The 19618-nt window shown below is 41.5% G+C and overlaps 1 protein-coding gene across 1 annotated transcript in view; it reads left to right on the top strand.

Moving 5' to 3' along the window:
- The window catches only part of COLEC10 (collectin subfamily member 10), a 36997-nt gene extending 19374 nt beyond the window's left edge, over positions 1–17623 (top strand). Inside the window, exons 3-6 of the mRNA XM_075270283.1 lie at positions 6935–7006; positions 11810–11863; positions 13961–14056; positions 17214–17623. Of these exons, the coding sequence (XP_075126384.1) occupies positions 6935–7006; positions 11810–11863; positions 13961–14056; positions 17214–17605 (614 nt within the window). The 3' untranslated portion in view covers positions 17606–17623. The remainder of the gene's footprint in view (positions 1–6934; positions 7007–11809; positions 11864–13960; positions 14057–17213) is intronic.
- The last annotated feature ends 1995 nt before the right edge of the window (positions 17624–19618 follow it).

Raw genomic sequence — 19618 nt, 5'->3', positions numbered from 1 at the left:
GCTGATCTACTGGGATTTTCATGCACAACCATCTCTAGGGTTTACAGAGAATGGTCCGAAAAAGAAAAAACATCCAGTGAGCGGCAGTTCTGTGGGTGGAAATGTGTTGTTGATGCCAGAGGTCAGAGGAGAAAGGAGAAAGGCAACAGTGACTCAAATAGCCACCCGTTACAACCAAGGTAGCCAGAAGAGCATCTCTGAACGCCGCACAGTACGTTGAACTTTGAGGCAGATGGGCTACAGCAGCAGAAGACCACACCGGGTGCCACTCCTTTCAGCTAAGAACAGGAAACTGAGGCTACAATTTGCACAAGCTCATCGAAATTGGACAATTGAAGATTGGAAAAACGTTGCCTGGTCTGATGAGTCTCGATTTCTGCTGCGACATTCGGATGGTAGGGTCAGAATTTGGCGTCAACAACATGAAAGCATGGATCCATCCTGCCTTGTATCAACGGTTCAGGCTGGTGGTGGTGGTGTCATGGTGTGGGGAATATTTTCTTGGCACTCTTTGGGCCCCTTGGTACCAATTGAGCATCGTTGCAACGCCAAAGCCTACCTGAGTATTGTTGCTGACCATGTCCATCCCTTTATGACCACAATGTACCCAACATCTGATGGCTACTTTCAGCAGGATAATGCGCCATGTCATAAAGCTGGAATCATCTCAGACTGGTTTCTTGAACATGACAATGAGTTCACTGTACTCCAATGGCCTCCACAGTCACCAGATCTCAATCCAATAGAGGAGCATCTTTGGGATGTGGTGGAACGGGAGATTCGCATCATGGATGTGCAGCCGACAAATCTGCGACTGCAACTGTGTGATGCCATCATGTCAATATGGACCAAAATCTCTGAGGAATGCTTCCAGCACCTTGTTGTATCTATGCCACGAAGAAATGAGGCAGTTCTGAAGGCAAAAGGGGGTCCAACCCGTTACTAGCATGGTGTACCTAATAAAGTGGCCGGTGAGTGTATATACAATTGTGTATAGTGAGTAGTGGAGACTAGGGTTAGATAATAAGTCAGGTCACCCTATAGCTAATCTTATGACTCCCCCAAGTAACCACACTATATACTCAGCTGTATAGTAATTTCTATACTCTGGTGCCCTGCCTATTACTGCAGCGATAACTTAACATAATAGTTGACTTCCTCTGCGCGTTTTGCCGCTATGGCTCATCAGGAGGATGATTATTGCTAGAGAAACGATGTATTGCGGTGAAAACCGCACTTCCTGGGGCCTCAGTGGTAGACCCCAGTACTTGTGTAGGTATGACACTGAGCGTTGTAGGGACGGGCTTTAAATAGTGTTGAGGCCGTCCCAGCTCCACCCATTCGACACGCCCATACAGCTATTCCACCAGTCCACAGTGTAATGTGGACTGGCCTCTTGGAGGCGGGGCCACGTCGTACATGGGCCAATACAGTATAGCAAAAGCGCATCTGCGCTATGTTAAGAGAGATGCTGGCTACATTCCTGATGGACGGACGGAACCAAAGCACAAAAGACAAAAGATGAAAACCGTGGGACAAGTGGTAAGTATCTAAGGTAGGTCATGTCAATATACTAGTTTTAATTTTAACCGTTGGTGGATCGTGCAATACTATGAACGACTCATTGGATTGGAGCATTAATACAATACAGCCAAAAAACTCCTCGCCTCCGTGTAGCCTCTGGGGTAGTAGAGATGGATACATCTATTATCAATGCTACTCTGAGTATCAAAACTAATTTCCTTATTGTTACAGATCTCTTATCCAGCATCAGGATAAACCTAAGCTCGGCTAAATAGCCCTCATATTCATACTGTCATAATCTGTATACACCGGACAGTTCGGTATCATGCCCCGATATAGCATACTGTATCGATTACATGCTCCACTTCATCCAATTAACCCTATCTGGGCTGAGCTATTTTTTACACCCATTTCTATGTATCATTATTCCCTGAACAGAAACAGATACAGGGTTTTTCCTGCAGGCACGTCTAGATTCATTAAGTCTGGAATATGAAACCGCACCGTGGAAATAGTTACCAACGCACGCGTGCAGTATCAAGGTTTCCAACTTATTTACAATGCGTTACTGAGAAAAGAAGTTGATGCGTATTTTACAGTATTGCAACAAAATAAAATTGAATAAACAGTTAAAATGTGTTGCTTATTTAATCAATCCATTCCAACGGTATTTATACATGCCACTAAATATCCCTCTACATCACTACATTGGAAAGCCTCCATAGGAAAAAAAAAAAAAAAAAACGAAGGGGGGGGGGGGGATTTAGATTCAGAGGAAAAAGAGGGGGTGGGACCAACTAGACCACTATGCATCTACAGAAAAGGTAAAAATGATATAGAGTCATTCAGACCCAGTGGTTTCACAGATTTACACCTAAAAATCCACTGGGCCTCTTTCTGCAAAATAAGTTTATTCCAGTCCCCTCTCCTCACAGACTTGGGCACCTTTTCTATCCCTTGGAATTTTAGTGCAAAGGGATCACCATTATGGCAGGCCCACATATGGTTTGCGACAGGGGTCTCTCTCCTATGAACTACATCACCTACGTGCTCTAAAATACGCCTGCGGAATTCACGCTTCGTCTTACCGACGTAATTGATATTGCATGGTGCACGTGGTGATGTAGACCACTCCCTCAGATCGACAATTTATGAAATCTCTAGTTTTAAAGTCCCTCTTAGCTGCGTGCGCCCTGATCTCCGGGCCTTTTTTGATATAACCGCACGCTCGGCAGCTACCGCATTTAAATGTGCCTTGAAAATTCGATTTGTCCAACCATGATTTTTCAGAGGGTAGTGGTTGGAGATGACTGTGCGTCACCATGTCGCCCAGATTTTGTCCCCTCTTATATGTGATGGAAGGTTTATCTGGGATGATGTCTCGGACCTCAGGGTCCTGTTTTAGAATGTCCCAGAACATATCAAAAATCTCTGAGACCTCCCTCGTGTCCTTGTCAAAAGTACCAATCATTCTGATGGTTCTCTGTTCCTCCACCCTAGGTTTAGGTATTAGTAATGTTTCCCTCGGTGTATTCCCAGCTAAGCTCCGTGCTTTCTCCAATAGGGGTGTGGGGTACCCTCTTGTCCTAAACCGTTCCAATAAATTTAGGCTTTCTCTCTCATAGGAGATTTCCGAGGAGCAGTTCCTCCTAACGCGCAGGAACTGCCCCTTCGGAATCCCACGTTTCAATGGAAAAGGGTGGTGACTATTCCAATGTAGTAGCGAATTAGTCGCCGTTTCTTTTCGAAATAAAGTTGTACTGAGTGTTCCGTCCTCCAACAGGGAGATCTTAACATCTAGAAAGGGAATTTGGTTCTTATGAACGTATGAAGTAAACCACAGATTAAGAGTGTTTTCGTTTAGAAGTGCAACAAACTGATGAAATTTCTCTACTGGGCCCGACCAGATTATTACTACATCATCAATATAACGTAGCCATGACACAATGTGTCTTGTCCAAATTTCATTCCTGTCATTGAATACGTGGAACTCCTCCCACCATCCTAAAAATAGATTAGCGTAGGATGGCACGGCGGGGCACCCCATCGCGGTGCCCCGCCGCTGATGGTACACATTCCCATTAAATAAAAAGAAATTGTGGGAGAGAACAAATTCCAATAACTCAAGGATGAAAGTACTGTGTCCGGAAAATTGGGTCCCCCGGGTCCCAAGGAAGCGCCCCACAGCTCCACACCCCAGGTTATGGGGGATAGAGCTGTAGAGCGCCTCCACGTCAAGAGTTGCCAAGACCGCCCCATCTGGAACATGGATGCCCTCCAAATGACGGAGGACATCCATGGTGTCCCGGACATAGGACGGGAGCGCCAAGACAAATGGGCATAATATCCTGTCTTTGTACTCACTAGCGCCCTCTGTAATCCCGCCTATGCCCGAGACGATGGGGCGGCCTTTGAGGGGTGAGTACCCTTTATGGATCTTAGGCAAACAATAAAACGTGGGGACCCGGGGGTTAGATGGTGTCATGTATTCCCATTCCTTATATGAGATATAGCCGCTGGCCCTGGCCCGGTCTAAAATCTCAATGAGTTGGGTGCAGTATGTATCAGTGGGATCAGACGGGAGGCTTTCGTAGTTAGATCTATCGGATAGTATATTGTCACACATTTCAATGTACTGTTCTCTATCCATGATAACCACATTCCCCCCTTTATCCGATGATTTAATAACCACTGACGCATCAGATTGTAAGGACCATAACGCCTCCATCTGTCTCTTATTCAAATTGTTTCTTTTGTATGGTAGGTTATCAGCTAGATGTTCAAGTCTACTAACCACCATACGTTCAAAGGCGTCAATCAGACGTGTATCACATGGTGGGGGGTTATTGCGATTCCTAACCTGTAAATCAGTAAGTTGGAGTGGTGCTATTTCACCCTGCCCCTCCTGATGTAAACTTTCCAGTGTTCTAATTCCTGGTAGGTCTGCAACTTCCACCCCCAGGTCCTGGGCCTGAGCTCTATCTCTTAGCTTCATGTATTTGGCCCACCTTAACTTACGTACAAAAAGAGCCGTGTCCTTAACCCACCCAAAGTGATTATAGTTAGTAGACGGTACAAAAGAAAGTCCTCTAGTAAGGACAAAAACTTCATCATCAGAAAGACTGCGATTTGATAGATTAATTACTTGAAGACACTCTGATGTTGTGGGGGTTATGGTGGGGGTTGTTCCACTCGGCCCCTGAGTAGGTAGTTGGAGATTGGTGGAGTTTGTGCTAGAAAACCCCCTCCTCCATGACTCTGATGCCCAGGGATATCTCCTCCTGTATTTTTACTTCTCCAACCACCCCTTTTAGTTGTTAACACATTCCTTCCTCTTCCCCTTGTTCTCGTCCTCCCCCTGAAACCCCTCTCAGAATCAGACATTTCGTAGTCGGAAGATGATATGTCGCTACCTGATGGTTTATTCAGGTCAGTATACGCGCGATTTTCCTTAAAGTCTGCAAGGTCGCGCTGAAATTGGCTATGTTTCCTGACTTTGATAGTCTGCGTAAATTTTTCAACATTTATTTGTAATTCCTTTTCTTTCTTAGGGTATTCGGGGTCAGAAGCAAAAGTCTTTGCTTTTGCTATTAATTCATTAAGAGCAGATGAACTTTTGTCCAAGTTCCTCTTCTCTTCCTCCAATATAATGGACATTAGGCGGAGAGAGGACTCTGTTATTTCTTTTATCCATAAACTTAGGAGCTGGGGTGACTGGACTCGCTTGGAGGGTTGTATAGGATTACGAAGTCCCCTGGGTATAATCTTGTGCTCAATATACTGGGATAACCCCTGGACCTCCCACCAGCATCTAATGTGGTCCCTATAGGCCTTTGTTAACCCCTTGAATGTATCCTTCAAATTTGTAAATTGCTCTTGTTGCGGCAACTCCCTTTCAGAGAACACAGCCTTTGCATCCTCAAACCAATTAGCTGAATTAATCCCTTCAGACAGAAAACCTGCCATGTCTGAACAATGCTCTAGATACTTCACCTATGGCGGTGTCACCCTAATAGTCATAAATTGTATATACACAGGGTTTAGAGTCCTATTTCAACATCTAATCACACAAGGGTACTCCATTTTAGACACAAAAATAATAAAACCTAACTTTTATTGGCTATAGTTAAAAATCTACACCCAGTGATCATTCCAAAATAAATAAAGTGAATAAAGTGACTAAAAACAAATGACTGATACTATTTTATGGTTGGTACAATCACCATGTATTGCTAGGTGGTATCGTCCGTATCTTTCTGTGTCACTCCCTTCCAATATATTTTTTTTAGGGGAGTTTTAATGAACGGCATAACAACAGATGGTTTCCCAGCAAAACTCTTATCTAATCACGGTTTTCATCTTTTGTCTTTTGTGCTTTGGTTCCGTCCGTCCATCAGGAATGTAGCCAGCATCTCTCTTAACATAGCGCAGATGCGCTTTTGCTATACTGTATTGGCCCATGTACGACGTGGCCCCGCCTCCAAGAGGCCAGTCCACATTACACTGTGGACTGGTGGAATAGCTGTATGGGCGTGTCGAATGGGTGGAGCTGGGACGGCCTCAACACTATTTAAAGCCCGTCCCTACAACGCTCAGTGTCATACCTACACAAGTACTGGGGTCTACCACTGAGGCCCCAGGAAGTGCGGTTTTCACCGCAATACATCGTTTCTCTAGCAATAATCATCCTCCTGATGAGCCATAGCGGCGAAACGCGTAGAGGAAGTCAACTATTATGTTAAGTTATCGCTGCAGTAATAGGCAGGGCACCAGAGTATAGAAATTACTATACAGCTGAGTATATAGTGTGGTTACTTGGGGGAGTCATAAGATTAGCTATAGGGTGACCTGACTTATTATCTAACCCTAGTCTCCACTACTCACTATACACAATTGTATATACATATATACCTGCCTATTTACAATAAGAATCATTATTTAGTTGCTAGATAAGAGTTTTGCTGGGAAACCATCTGTTGTTATGCCGTTCATTAAAACTCCCCTAACAAACAATATATTGGAAGGGAGTGACACAGAAAGATACGGACGGTACCACCTAGCAATACATGGTGATTGTACCAACCATAAAATAGTATCAGTCATTTGTTTTTAGTCACTTTATTCACTTTATTTATTTTGGAATGATCACTGGGTGTAGATTTTTAACTATAGCCAATAAAAGTTAGGTTTTATTATTTTTGTGTCTAAAATGGAGTACCCTTGTGTGATTACTAGTATATGGTTTATAAGACTTTCCATATAGTAATGTATGTCCAGCAGTGTAACTCTTAATCTGCCGGCAGCATGGTAGTAATATAGTATATAGGTAGTAGTATGGTCATATATATATATATATATATATATATATATATATATACGTTGACACTCATCTTGTTTGCTTTACTTTCAGGCAATAAGGGATTTGTTGGTGATGTGGGGGATCATGGGCTTATTGGGAAAATTGGTCCAATAGGCAGTAAAGGTAAGTCGGTGGCTCTATGTCTAAATCTGATAACAAAGCACATGGTGGTCATAAGATACTGTATACCTGTTTATTGTGTTACATCTATATATATATATATATATACACATAGGTACGGTATACTTATATACTCCTGTGATGTATCGCTATGTAACAGCTCGGGGTTCCCATAGTCCGGTGCCCGCCATGTTATCCTGCTCTGTATTATCTATCCATGAATTATACAAGTAATAGACTGAGCAAACAGATGCCTGACTGGCTCCACCTGCTGACTACTTGTGGGATTTTCTTAGGTTTTTATCAAGAGAATCTATCTATCTACATATCTATCTTTTTTTCTTTTTCTAGAATTGTATTTTTTGTACATGGAGACACATACACGTTCTATTCACTTTAAAATTTATGAAGAGGATTTTGGAGGACATACATCCAACTACGTTAACATGGACGTTTTTTGCTGATTTTTATAGTTGTCTATAGTAATAAAAAAAAACTTTTTCTTTGTATATGCTTCCTGTGGCTTTGAATATAATTTTTCTGTTTTGCTTTAAAAAAAAAAAAATTGTTTATTTATATGTATACATATAAATACATTTTTTTTAAAAAAAAATTATTTTACTTTTATTTTATTTTTTTTCTTCATTATTCTATTACAGATATCCATGGTCTATGTAATTTTCTTGTTATTTGATTGTCCTAATTGGGTTATGGGTCCCAAAGATTGTGGTCTGACATGCATGCGATCTATGGCGGTTTGTATGTGTGTTTGGCCAGGAGGATGGAGGGTGTCCCCTATTGGTTTAGCCTCGGTCCTCTTTTTCAGTCTGGTTGACCTCGTGGGCAGTAATATATTCGGGTCGTTTGCGCGACGCTGATGTAGGTCTGCCATAGTGTAACCTTTAATTGGACTATAGCTAAAAAAAATGTTCTTTAAAAAAAATGTCTTTAACTTTGGGCCGTTATTATCATTTATATTTATACTTTATGGTTTAGATTAAACTATATATGTTTTTGATTTATTTACTCATTCATTTATTCATTTATTTTTTATTTATTTATTTATTTTTTGTGGACATAGTAACACCTGACTATGTAGATGCACTGTGTCTGCTGCTTGTTTATTAACATGCAGGTTTACACATGCGCACTGGGTAGTCTGGGTGGATGCCAGCTTTTGGTATGCCGCACATGACTTTATTTTACTCTGTGCGTGCAGGGATATACTATGATTGATATATTCTGCCTGGGAAGGCATGTTTTTTCTGATTTTGCGCAGTAGTCACTTGTGGACACTGTGATGTATGAATAAACGCCCATGATACTAGTGAAAGCAAGTGGATGTTCCTCCTCCTCCTCATATTTATATTTTTATATATGGTGTGATTTTATATATATATGTGTCACTTATATTGATCTGAAAAATGTTACTAGATCATCATATATTTATAACACTTTGTTACACTGTATCTTCCACTCCACCTAAGTGTGTTTTGATGTTGTGATACATTGTTTCCACATGCTGAGTAATTCATTGTAATTCTGCACCATATGATGTGGTTGTTATTTAAAATTGTGGTTTTCCTCACTTCTTTGCTTGAGAAAGGTTTAGATAAGAACCGAAACGTCGCTGCTTGGAATAAACCCACACTTTTTCTAAATGTTGGAGTGCTGCCATTTTTTCCATTTCTTATATAAAGTTGAAGATTAGCCACCTTCCAGTTTGGCTTTGCACCCGGTTTGTATGCTGTGCTGCTTCTGCATTTTTTTTTTCTATCTATCTATCTATCTATCTATCTATCTATCTATCTATCTATCATCTATCTATCTGTCTGTCTGTCTGTCTATCTATCTGTCTATCTCCTATCTATCTATCTATCTATCTATCTCCTATCTATCTATCTATCTATCTATCTATCTATCTATCTCATATTTCTCTATCTATCTCCTATCTATCTATCTATCTATCTATCTATCTATCTATCTATCTCCTATCTATCTCATATTTCTCTATCTATCTATCTATCTATCTATCTATCTCCTATCTATCTATCTATCTATCTATCTATCTATCTATCTATCTATCTCCTATCTATCTCATATTTCTCTATCTATCTATCTATCTATCTATCTATCTCCTATCTATCTATCTATCTATCTATCTCATATTTCTCTATCTATCTCCTATCTATCTATCTATCTATCTATCTATCTCCTATCTATCTCATATTTCTCTATCTATCTATCTATCTATCTATCTCCTATCTATCTATCTATCTATCTATCTATCTATCTATCTCCTATCTATCTCATATTTCTCTATCTATCTATCTATCTATCTATCTATCTATCTATCTATCTATCTATCTCCTATCTATCTATCTATCTATCTATCTATCTATCTATCTCATATCTATCTATCTCATATCTATCTATCTCATATCTATCTATCTCATATCTATCTCATATCTATCTATCTCATATCTATCTATCTCATATCTATCTATCTCATATCTATCTCATATCTATCTCATATCTATCTCCTATCTATCTATCTATCTCCTATCTATCTATCTATCTATCTATCTCCTATCTATCTATCTATCTATCTATCTACCTCCTATCTATCTATCTATCTATCTATCTATCTATCTATCTATCTATCTACCTATCTATCTATCTATCTATCTCCTATCTATCTCATATTTCTCTATCTCCTATCTATCTATCTATCTATCTGTCTGTCTGTCTGTCTGTCTGTCTGTCTATCTATCTATCTATTTATCTCCTATCTATCTCCTATCTATCTCCTATCTATCTATCTATCTATCTATCTATCTATCTATCTATCTATCTCATATTTCTCTATCTATCTATCTCATATTTCTCTATCTATCTATCTATCTCCAATCTATCTATCTGTCAATCTATATTTCATCTATCTATTTTTTTTCTATTTATCTATCTATTCACAAACAATCCTTTGTATCTTGACACATCTTTTGCACTATTGCTCTTTTCACAGTGCTACACAATTTCTACAGTCATCTTGACTTGGCTCTCAGAGAGTCCAAGGAATATCCGTGGAGACTGGATCCAGTTGAGAAAATAGATATAATATATAGGTAGAAAGTCCTGTGAACCCTAAATCTTGTATTTTCTGGAAAGTAATAAATAACTATGTGTCCATAGATATAAGATAGATAGATAGATAGATAGATAGATAGATTTGGGGGGGGGGGGCATTAGGAGGAGTCACCTCTAGGATGATATTACTAAAAATATTCAGAATTAATAACATTGTCCCAATAAGAAAATGATAATTTGCAGAGCTGCTATTCTTGCAGTTTTACAAATACACCACTAGAGGGCAGAGCAGGACAAGACTTCTATTTATTGACACTTTATCAGATATTATTCTAATACTACAGTACAGACTATGTTGGTGCTATATATAAGATGCAGTGATGTGGGAGATCTTTATGCTTACACTACTATCTGGTATGGTTTGTTGTACTAGTCCAAGATGGGGGCTTATAGTGTGTTCTTGCAGTGGGGGTTGTTGTAGGTGTAGCTCATATTAGGTGGTGTGCACCTTTAATGTAGGCACCTTTAACATACTCTGTTCTTACATTAACTAGATAAGCACTTCAGATTTTCCATGAATATCCCTTTAAATGGTTTCTCCATTTTTGACAACCTTAAACTACTTGACAATAAGTGACCATAAAGTGCCCCCTGCTCAGACCCACAGGATTCAGTTCTGCTGTGTTGGGGAAATATGTTCAATTTCCCTGCAGCACCCCCGCAGGAAAAATGATGTATTACACAGCACCCATTGAAATCTTTGGTTGCTTTTGTAATACAGAATTGGTTCCTGAAGAACATATTTTGACTTTTATGCCAGAATTTTGGCTCCGTTCTGGAAAAAAAATTGTCACATCTCAAGCCCACACATTTCCTGCAAGAAATACCCGCTTTCTGCTACATCCCTCTCCTTTAAGACAAGGCAAAATGTTCATTTCCTTCCTCCATCCATTATTACTACAGTAACTGTACAATAACAGGCACATCCAAAGTGACCATAATATATGAGAGCCTGAACTGCAAATTCAGGTTATGATGCAGCTAAAAAGATCCCTAAGTAAATATTCACCTCTGCTACGGATTCTACATCATTCTGGTCCACCAGGTGTCTGTCATTTTCATATTGAAAGCGGGGGAAGAGTACACTGTGCAGTACTTTACTCCTCACCAATTGCTGGTAGGTTCTGCAGCAGACTCTCCAACGACAGCTAGTCAGACATAGACAGATTCTCCTTACACTCACATGGAGCTGTCAGGACCTGCTGTCTCCTCTCTGAGCAGTGCACAGGGCGCTCAGACCCATAAAGCTATGTTGTAAACATGCAGAGGCTGTGAAAAGAGACCTGCCTCTCCTCCCTCCACTTTCTATGTCCCATCTGGAGCCTGTTGGTTTCTAAGGACAGACCTTCCATAGTAACAGGGAGCAAACAGCTAATTATCTAGAAGAGAGACTCCTAGTGGTAGGAACTTTAGCAGGTTTATCAGGCAGAAAACAGCAACATTTTGAAGTACAATACATTACATTCTGCTTTGGAATCGTATGTTCTATGTAATGAGACCACCTTGATGGCAAAGTTGAACATTGACTATTTATTGTATATACTCTAAATAGACTAAACGTCAAAGCTCCCCCTAGTGGGCTTTACAGGCAGCTACAATCTACATATAAGTGATTTATGTTTCTATACATATCATTAATGCTTTGGACTTGTATTTCAGGTGACAAAGGATATAAAGGATTACCTGGACTACCAGGAGGAAAGGGGAAGCCAGGTACAGATATGCCATGTTATATATACAGATGGAGCAGAGCTTAGTGCAGCTCACTGGCCTGGCTTGGGGTTACAATGACTCTGTTGCACCTTGTTTTTTTGCTAGTATAAGGTTATCATGTTACTTGCTGTGCAAAATACTGGACATATAGTATCAGAAATGTGCAAACATTGTCAAGATAGAAGGTTTAAGATATATACATTATAAATATACTCATACTAGCTGGTACCCGCGACTTCGTCTGCGGTGATTGTAGCAGTGGGTATATACAGGCGCGGGTAAGGTTTTCATACTGTGTATAAGGTATGGGATATAAAATGTAACTGTGTATCTTGTTGTTGCTGTAATTCTGAGAGCACATGAGACTTTTGTGTTGAATGTAATTTGTATTTCAGCCGCTATACGGTGTTGGTATAAACTGTACATAGTGACTTTGGGACAGAGGTATTTCAGGTTAATATACTTCGATATACGACATTGTATGATTTGTTATTTTCCGCCAGTACATGTAAGTTTTGGGCACAGGATACTCTTGAGTAAGCAACATAAAGTCTGGCCCTGTGCATGACAGTTTAGTAACTCCATGTGCCTCTTATTAATAGCAATTAACCCCATCATGTCCCTCACATTAACCCCAGTGTAAGAGTTACTGATAGAGATGAGCGAGTACTGTTGGGATCAGCCGATCCGAACAGCACGCTCGCATAGAAATGAATGGACGTAGCCGGCACGCGGGGGGTTAAGCGCGCTGGCTACGTCCAAGCGGAAGTACCAGGTGCATCCATTCATTTCTATGGAGCGTGCTGTTCAGATCGGCTGATCCCCACAGTACTCGCTCATCTCTAGTTACTGATATGTGAGAGACTTGGAGGTAATAATTAAGTATCTTCATTACTGAGGTCTTTTATTAGTCCCTCCATGTCTCACATATTAGTAATCTTTATATGGGGCACACAGGGGTTAATATGAGGGACATGATGGGGTTTATTCCTATTAATGTGAGGCACACAGGGGTTAATATGAGGGACATGATGGGGTTTATTCCTATTAATGTGAGGCACACAGGGGTTAATATGAGGGACATGATGGGGTTTATTCCTATTAATGTGAGGTACATGGAGTTACTAACACTAAACTAATAACCCCAAATGCCTGACATTAATGAGAATAGGAAGTAAAGGAAGGGAGCTGTGTGTTTCTTACTTTCAGTTTGCTAGCAGCTTCGGCAGGAGCTATCACTATAGCAGGCAGAGACCTGAGCGACTAAGCTCCACCCCCTGGGTTTCCTGCACATCTAGCAAAGGGGAGTGTCCTTATGCCTCAGCTCTAGCACAGACTTCATTTAACTCTTGCAGGTCCTGTGCTGCTGGCATGCCAGTAAAATATGGCAGGAGTGCCACTCTTGGCATGTGTGCGAGGGGTTGCTGACCTCTGCTGTAGGGGGTAATATGAATTTTGTGGCTTGCTATGGTCCAAAGTGTGTGAGATTGCAGAGATAGTGATGTGAGTTTGGGTTTTGTGGGGGTCCTGGGAAAAACGTATGTGCGCTATTGTGACGAAAAGTAGCCTATTGCGCAATCGAGTGTAGGGACTATGTTTGTGGAAAATTTCAGCCAAATTGGTGGAGCGGTTTTTGCATGATTGACCGCCAAAGATCCGAACATCCAAAGGGTCCTGGGAAAAACGTATGTGCGCTATTGTGACGAAAAGTAGCCTATTGCGCAATCGAGTGTAGGGACTATGTTTGTGGAAAATTTCAGCCAAATCGGGGTCCAAAGTGTGTGAGATTGCAGAGATAGTGATGTGAGTTTGGGGTTTGTGGGGGTCCTGGGAAAAACGTATGTGCGCTATTGTGACGAAAAGTAGCCTATTACGCAATGGGGTGTATTAACTATGTTTGTGGAAAATTTCAGCCAAATCGGTCAAGCGGGTTTTGCGTGATTGACTAACAAACATCCGAACACACAAACCCACAAACATCCAAACTCACAAACTTTCACATTTATAATATTAATAGGATTAATTCAGAAACATAAATGTAAATGAATATATACTATAAATGATAGTGACAATAGTGCACACTGTCTATTCTCCCAGGCTCCTTCTGTGACTGCGGCCGATATCGCCGGGCTGTCGGGCAGCTCGATGTAAAAGTCACTCAGCTCAAGTCTTCATTGCAATTTGTGAAAAATGGTGAGTGCACGACCTACGTCAGTATTACAGGATTGTGGGGTTGTAATATTATAGAAAATCCTGTATCTTGTAGCTGCAGGAAACACAGTAATGATCATTGGGGTCCAAGGATGGGCCCGCTGGCGCATATATATATATATATATATATATATATATATATATATATATATATATAAAATGATCAATGGCAGCAGCCCTACCCCTGTTCTGTCCCTATTCCTATATACACGGCACCTGTTGTCTTCTGGCAGCCTCCAGATCTCTGCAGCGGATGGATCTGCTTGTAGTATTGGCTGCTCCTGTAATTTCCTACCTGCTTATTATGGACTATTCTGGAACATAATATTATAAACCAAACCTATTACAGGCACATAATGCAATAATGATACAGCGCTAAGTCTAAGACATGGAAATCATATACAATAGTCAAAGCAAATGTCACCATAAATATACGGAGTCCTTAATAAGATATTGTGATCCAACACAGTAAAACATGTAATTATAGATGTCTCAGCTTTTATGTATACTTTACAGGTTACTATATAAAAAGGCAAAGAGCTTTATACATACATTATATCATAATGGTCCTCAGTTACATCCTGTATTATACTCCAGTGCTGCGCTCACTATTTTGCTGGTACAGTCACTGTGTACATACATTACATTACTTATCCTGTATTATACTCCAGAGCTGCGCTCACTATTCTGCTGGTATAGTCACTGTGTACATACATTACATTACTTATCCTGTATTATACTCCAGAGCTGCGCTCACTATTCTGCTCGTACAGTCACTGTGTACATACATTACATTACTTATCCTGTATTATACTCCAGAGCTGCAGTCACTATTCTGCTGGTACAGTCACTGTGTACATACATTACATTACTTATCCTGTATTATACCCCAGAGCTGCGCTCACTATTCTGCTGGTACAGTCACTGTGTACATACATTACATTACTTATCCTGTATTATACTCCAGAGCTGCGCTCACTATTCTGCTGGTACAGTCACTGTGTACATACATTACTTATCCTGTATTATACTCCAGAGCTGCGCTCACTATTCTGCTGGTACAGTCACTGTGTACATACATTACATTACTTATCCTGTATTATACTCCAGAGCTGCGCTCACTATTCTGCTGGTACAGTCACTGTGTACATACATTACTTATCCTGTATTATACTCCAGAGCTGCGCTCACTATTCTGCTGGTACAGTCACTGTGTACATACATTACATTACTTATCCTGTATTATACTCCAGAGCTGCGCTCACTATTCTGCTGGTATAGTCACTGTGTACATACATTACATTACTTATCCTGTATTATACTCCAGAGCTGCGCTCACTATTCTGCTGGTACAGTCACTGTGTACATACATTACATTACTTATCCTGTATTATACTCCAGAGCTGCGCTCACTATTCTGCCCGGTACAGTCACTGTGTACATACATTACATTACTTATCCTGTATTATACTCCAGAGGTGCGCTCACTATTCTTCTGGTGCAGTCACTGTGTACATACATTACATTACTTATCCTGTATTATACTCCAGAGCTGCGCTCACTATTCTGCTGGTACAGTCACTGTGTACATACATTACATTACTTATCCTGTATTATACTCCAGAGCTGTGCTCACTATTCTGCTGGTGCAGTCACTGTGTACATACATTACATTACTTATCCTGTATTATACTCCAGAGCTGCGCTCACTATTCTGCTGGTACAGTCACTGTGTACATACATTACTTATCCTGTATTATACTCCAGAGCTGCGCTCACTATTCTGCTGGTACAGTCACTGTGTACATACATTACATTACTTATCCTGTATTATACTCCAGAGGTGCGCTCACTAGTCTGCTGGTGCAGTCACTGTGTACATACATTACTTATCCTGTATTATACTCCAGAGCTGTGCTCACTATTCTGCTGGTACAGTCACTGTGTACATACATTACATTACTTATCCTGTATTATACTCCAGAGCTGCGCTCACTATTCTGCTGGTACAGTCACTGTGTACATACATTACATTACTGATCCTGTATTATACTCCAGAGCTGCGCTCACTATTCTGCCGGTACAGTCACTGTGTACATACATTACATTACTTATCCTGTATTATACTCCAGAGCTGCGCTCACTATTCTGCTGGTACAGTCACTGTGCACATACATTACATTACTTATCCTGTATTATACTCCAGAGCTGCGCTCACTATTCTGCTGGTGCAGTCACTGTGTACATACATTACATTACTTATCCTGTATTATACTCCAGAGCTGCGCTCACTATTCTGCTGGTACAGTCACTGTGTACATAAATTACATTACTGATCCTGTATTATACTCCAGAGCTGCGCTCACTATTCTGCTGGTGCAGTCACTGTACATACATTACATTACTTATCCTGTATTATACTCCAGAGCTGCACTCACTATTCTGCTGGTGCAGTCACTGTACATACATTACATTACTGATCCTGTATTATACTCCAGAGCTGTGCTCACTATTCTGCTGGTGCAGTCACTGTACATACATTACATTACTGATCCTGTATTATACTCCAGAGCTGCGCTCACTATTCTGCTGGTGCAGTCACTGTACATACATTACATTACTGATCCTGTATTATACTCCAGAGCTGCGCTCACTATTCTGCTGGTGCAGTCACTGTACATACATTACATTACTGATCCTGTATTATACTCCAGAGCTGCACTCACTATTCTGCTGGTGCAGTCACTGTACATACATTACATTACTTATCCTGTACTGATCCTGAGTTATATCCTGTATATACAGATGTATCCAGGTTTACCTCAGCTTGAGTTTGCTTAGGGACTCCAGTTTCTCACACAAATTGAAATTCAACTTGTAGCAAGCTGCCACTCATGACACAACCACTGGGTGGCAATACAGAGACACATATAGCATTGACATCATATGATAGAATATCTCAATATCATGTTTTTTTTCAAAGCTGGTCATCTGATACGCACATTTGCTGATTTTATGGAATAACTACATTGTGTGTTTGTTTTACTTGCAATTGTATGAAAATCCGGTTTTACATAGGACTGCAGGTACAGTGAACCGCATTGATCCTCTGATATTGATTTCCTCCTGTCTGTAATAGTCATCGCTGGGATGCGGGAAACAGAGGACAAGTTCTATTACATTGTAAAGGAAGAAAGCAGCTATCGGGACGCAATGACGCAGTGTCGGATCAGAGGCGGCACGCTGGCAATGCCCAAGGACCACACCATCAACTCCCTGATAGCGGACTACATCTCCAGCCTGGGATTATTAAGGGTCTACATTGGAGTCAATGACCTTGAGAAGGAGAAGCAGTTCATGTATGTGGACCACACTCCGGTGCAGGACTACAGCGGCTGGAGGGTCGGGGAGCCCAATGATGGCTCTGGACACGAGGACTGCGTGGAGATGTTGAGCAGCGGAGCCTGGAACGACGTTGAATGTCACCTGACTATATACTTTGTCTGCGAGTTTCTAAAAAAGGCCAAATAATGTGTCTACAGGATCGTCCCGGACTGGCCACACTTACCTACAGTATAAGGCGTAATATATTACAACAATACCATGAGGTTATCGTAGACAGGTGTATATAGATAGCTATATATATAGTAGAGTGACATCATAACAGTACCAGCCAATAGCATAGCAGTATACAAGTGCCAGCCATAGGGACTCCAAAAATGTTCCCCAGGATGCCCCTTAAAGGGCTTTACCCGGGATTTACACATTGTTGATCTGTCCTTATGGGATCAATATGCGATCAGTGGGAGTCCTACACCCAGGACCTCCACAGATCAGCTCACAAGTGCTGCGGCTTCTTCCCTATTAACCGTGGTCTCTCCCATCCGTCACTGGATGAGAACAATGAACATTAAATTATCCCCCCTCCACTGGCTGTCCATCTGCATGTAAAAAAAGACACAATGGACACGTCCGTCGTTTTTTCTGCATTATAGTCAATGGGAACAATAGACGGCCTACTACAGGGATTACTGCGGTATAGTCCCAGGAGACACAATGGTGACACGTGCTATGGGGGGTGCGGTGGATATTTAGTTCTGTATCCTCCGTGCTATTATTACTCATATCTATGGCCTTGTATGTACTTGGATCCATCCTCTTCTTTGTATACTTACCTGTTGTGTATGACACGTATGGATTGTTCATGCACTTATTTATACATACCCACTATACTCTCATTGCTTATTACATCATATCATTCATATTGTAGATTTTTACTTTTCTTGTATTACAATAAAAAAAAAGTTTTTATACTTTCCCCGGATCCATTGCTTTGAAACTATCTGCAGAATTCTGTATTACATGGTGGGCAGTCTACATTTACTTTACAATAGGGTCATATATAGAGATGGATGAATCGATTCAAACCGACACGGGATCGACCGAGAGATTCCAAGTGATTTGTTTTGTTTTATTTGTTTACACCTACGTTGGCATACCTCCCAACTTTTGAAGAACCGAAAGAGAGACAAAATGGCAGTTAGCCCCGCCCACTTTTGTGTTGACTCCGCCCACTCCTTAATTTTTCATGTGCCCGCACACAGTATAATCCTCCTACAGTCACCCGTAAATTATATGTCCCCCCTCTATCTCTCCCCCAGTTTCATATACACCCTTCATCTGCCCCCAGTTTCATGTCCCCCCTCCATCTCTGCCCTCAGTTTCCTGTCCCCCCATCTCTGCCCCAGATTCATGTCCCCCATCTCTGCCCCCAGATTCATGTCCCCCCATCTCTGCCCCAGATTCATGTCCCCCATCTCTGCCCCCAGATTCATGTCCTCTCCATCTCTGCCCCCAGATTTATGTCCCCCCTCCATCTCTGCCCCAGATTCATGTCCCCCATCTCTGCCCCCAGTTTCATGTCCCTCCATCTCTGTCCCCAGATTCATGTCCCCTCCATCTCTGCCCCCAGATTCATGTCCCCTCCATCTCTGCCCCCAGATTCAAGTCCCCTCCATCTCTGCCCCCAGATTCATGTCCCCTCCATCTCTGCCCTCAGATTCATGTCCTCTCCATCTCTGCCCCCAGATTCAAGTCCCCTCCATCTCTGCCCCCAGATTCATGTCCCCTCTATCTCTGCCCTCAGATTCATGTCCCCCCATTTCTGCCCCCAGATTCATGTCTCCACATCTCTGCTCCCAGATTCATGTCCCCCATCTCTGGCTGCAGATTCATGTCCCCACATCTCTGCCCCCAGTGTCATGCCGTCCCCTCCTTCATCTGCCCCCAGTTTCACGTTCCACCTCAGTACACATTACACTTACCTTCTCCTTCGCTCCCTCGCCGCTCTCTGCGTGACTCTCTCTCTCTCGCTGACACAGTTGTAGACGCGATGTGACGTCATCACATCGCGTGTACAAGCCAGTAGCCGGCGGCAGCGGCAAAGGAAGGAGCTGACCTGTGTCAGCTCCTTGCTTCAGCCGTGTATGTGTTCAACTCAGATCTGCGTCCTATGGACGCAGATCTGAGTTGAAATCAGTACAT

The sequence above is a fragment of the Leptodactylus fuscus genome, chromosome 4, assembly GCF_031893055.1.
Source record: "Leptodactylus fuscus isolate aLepFus1 chromosome 4, aLepFus1.hap2, whole genome shotgun sequence".
NCBI classification, from domain to species: domain Eukaryota; kingdom Metazoa; phylum Chordata; class Amphibia; order Anura; family Leptodactylidae; genus Leptodactylus; species Leptodactylus fuscus.
Note: the sequence above shows the minus strand (reverse complement) of the source record. Positions and strands in the feature narration are given on the sequence as shown.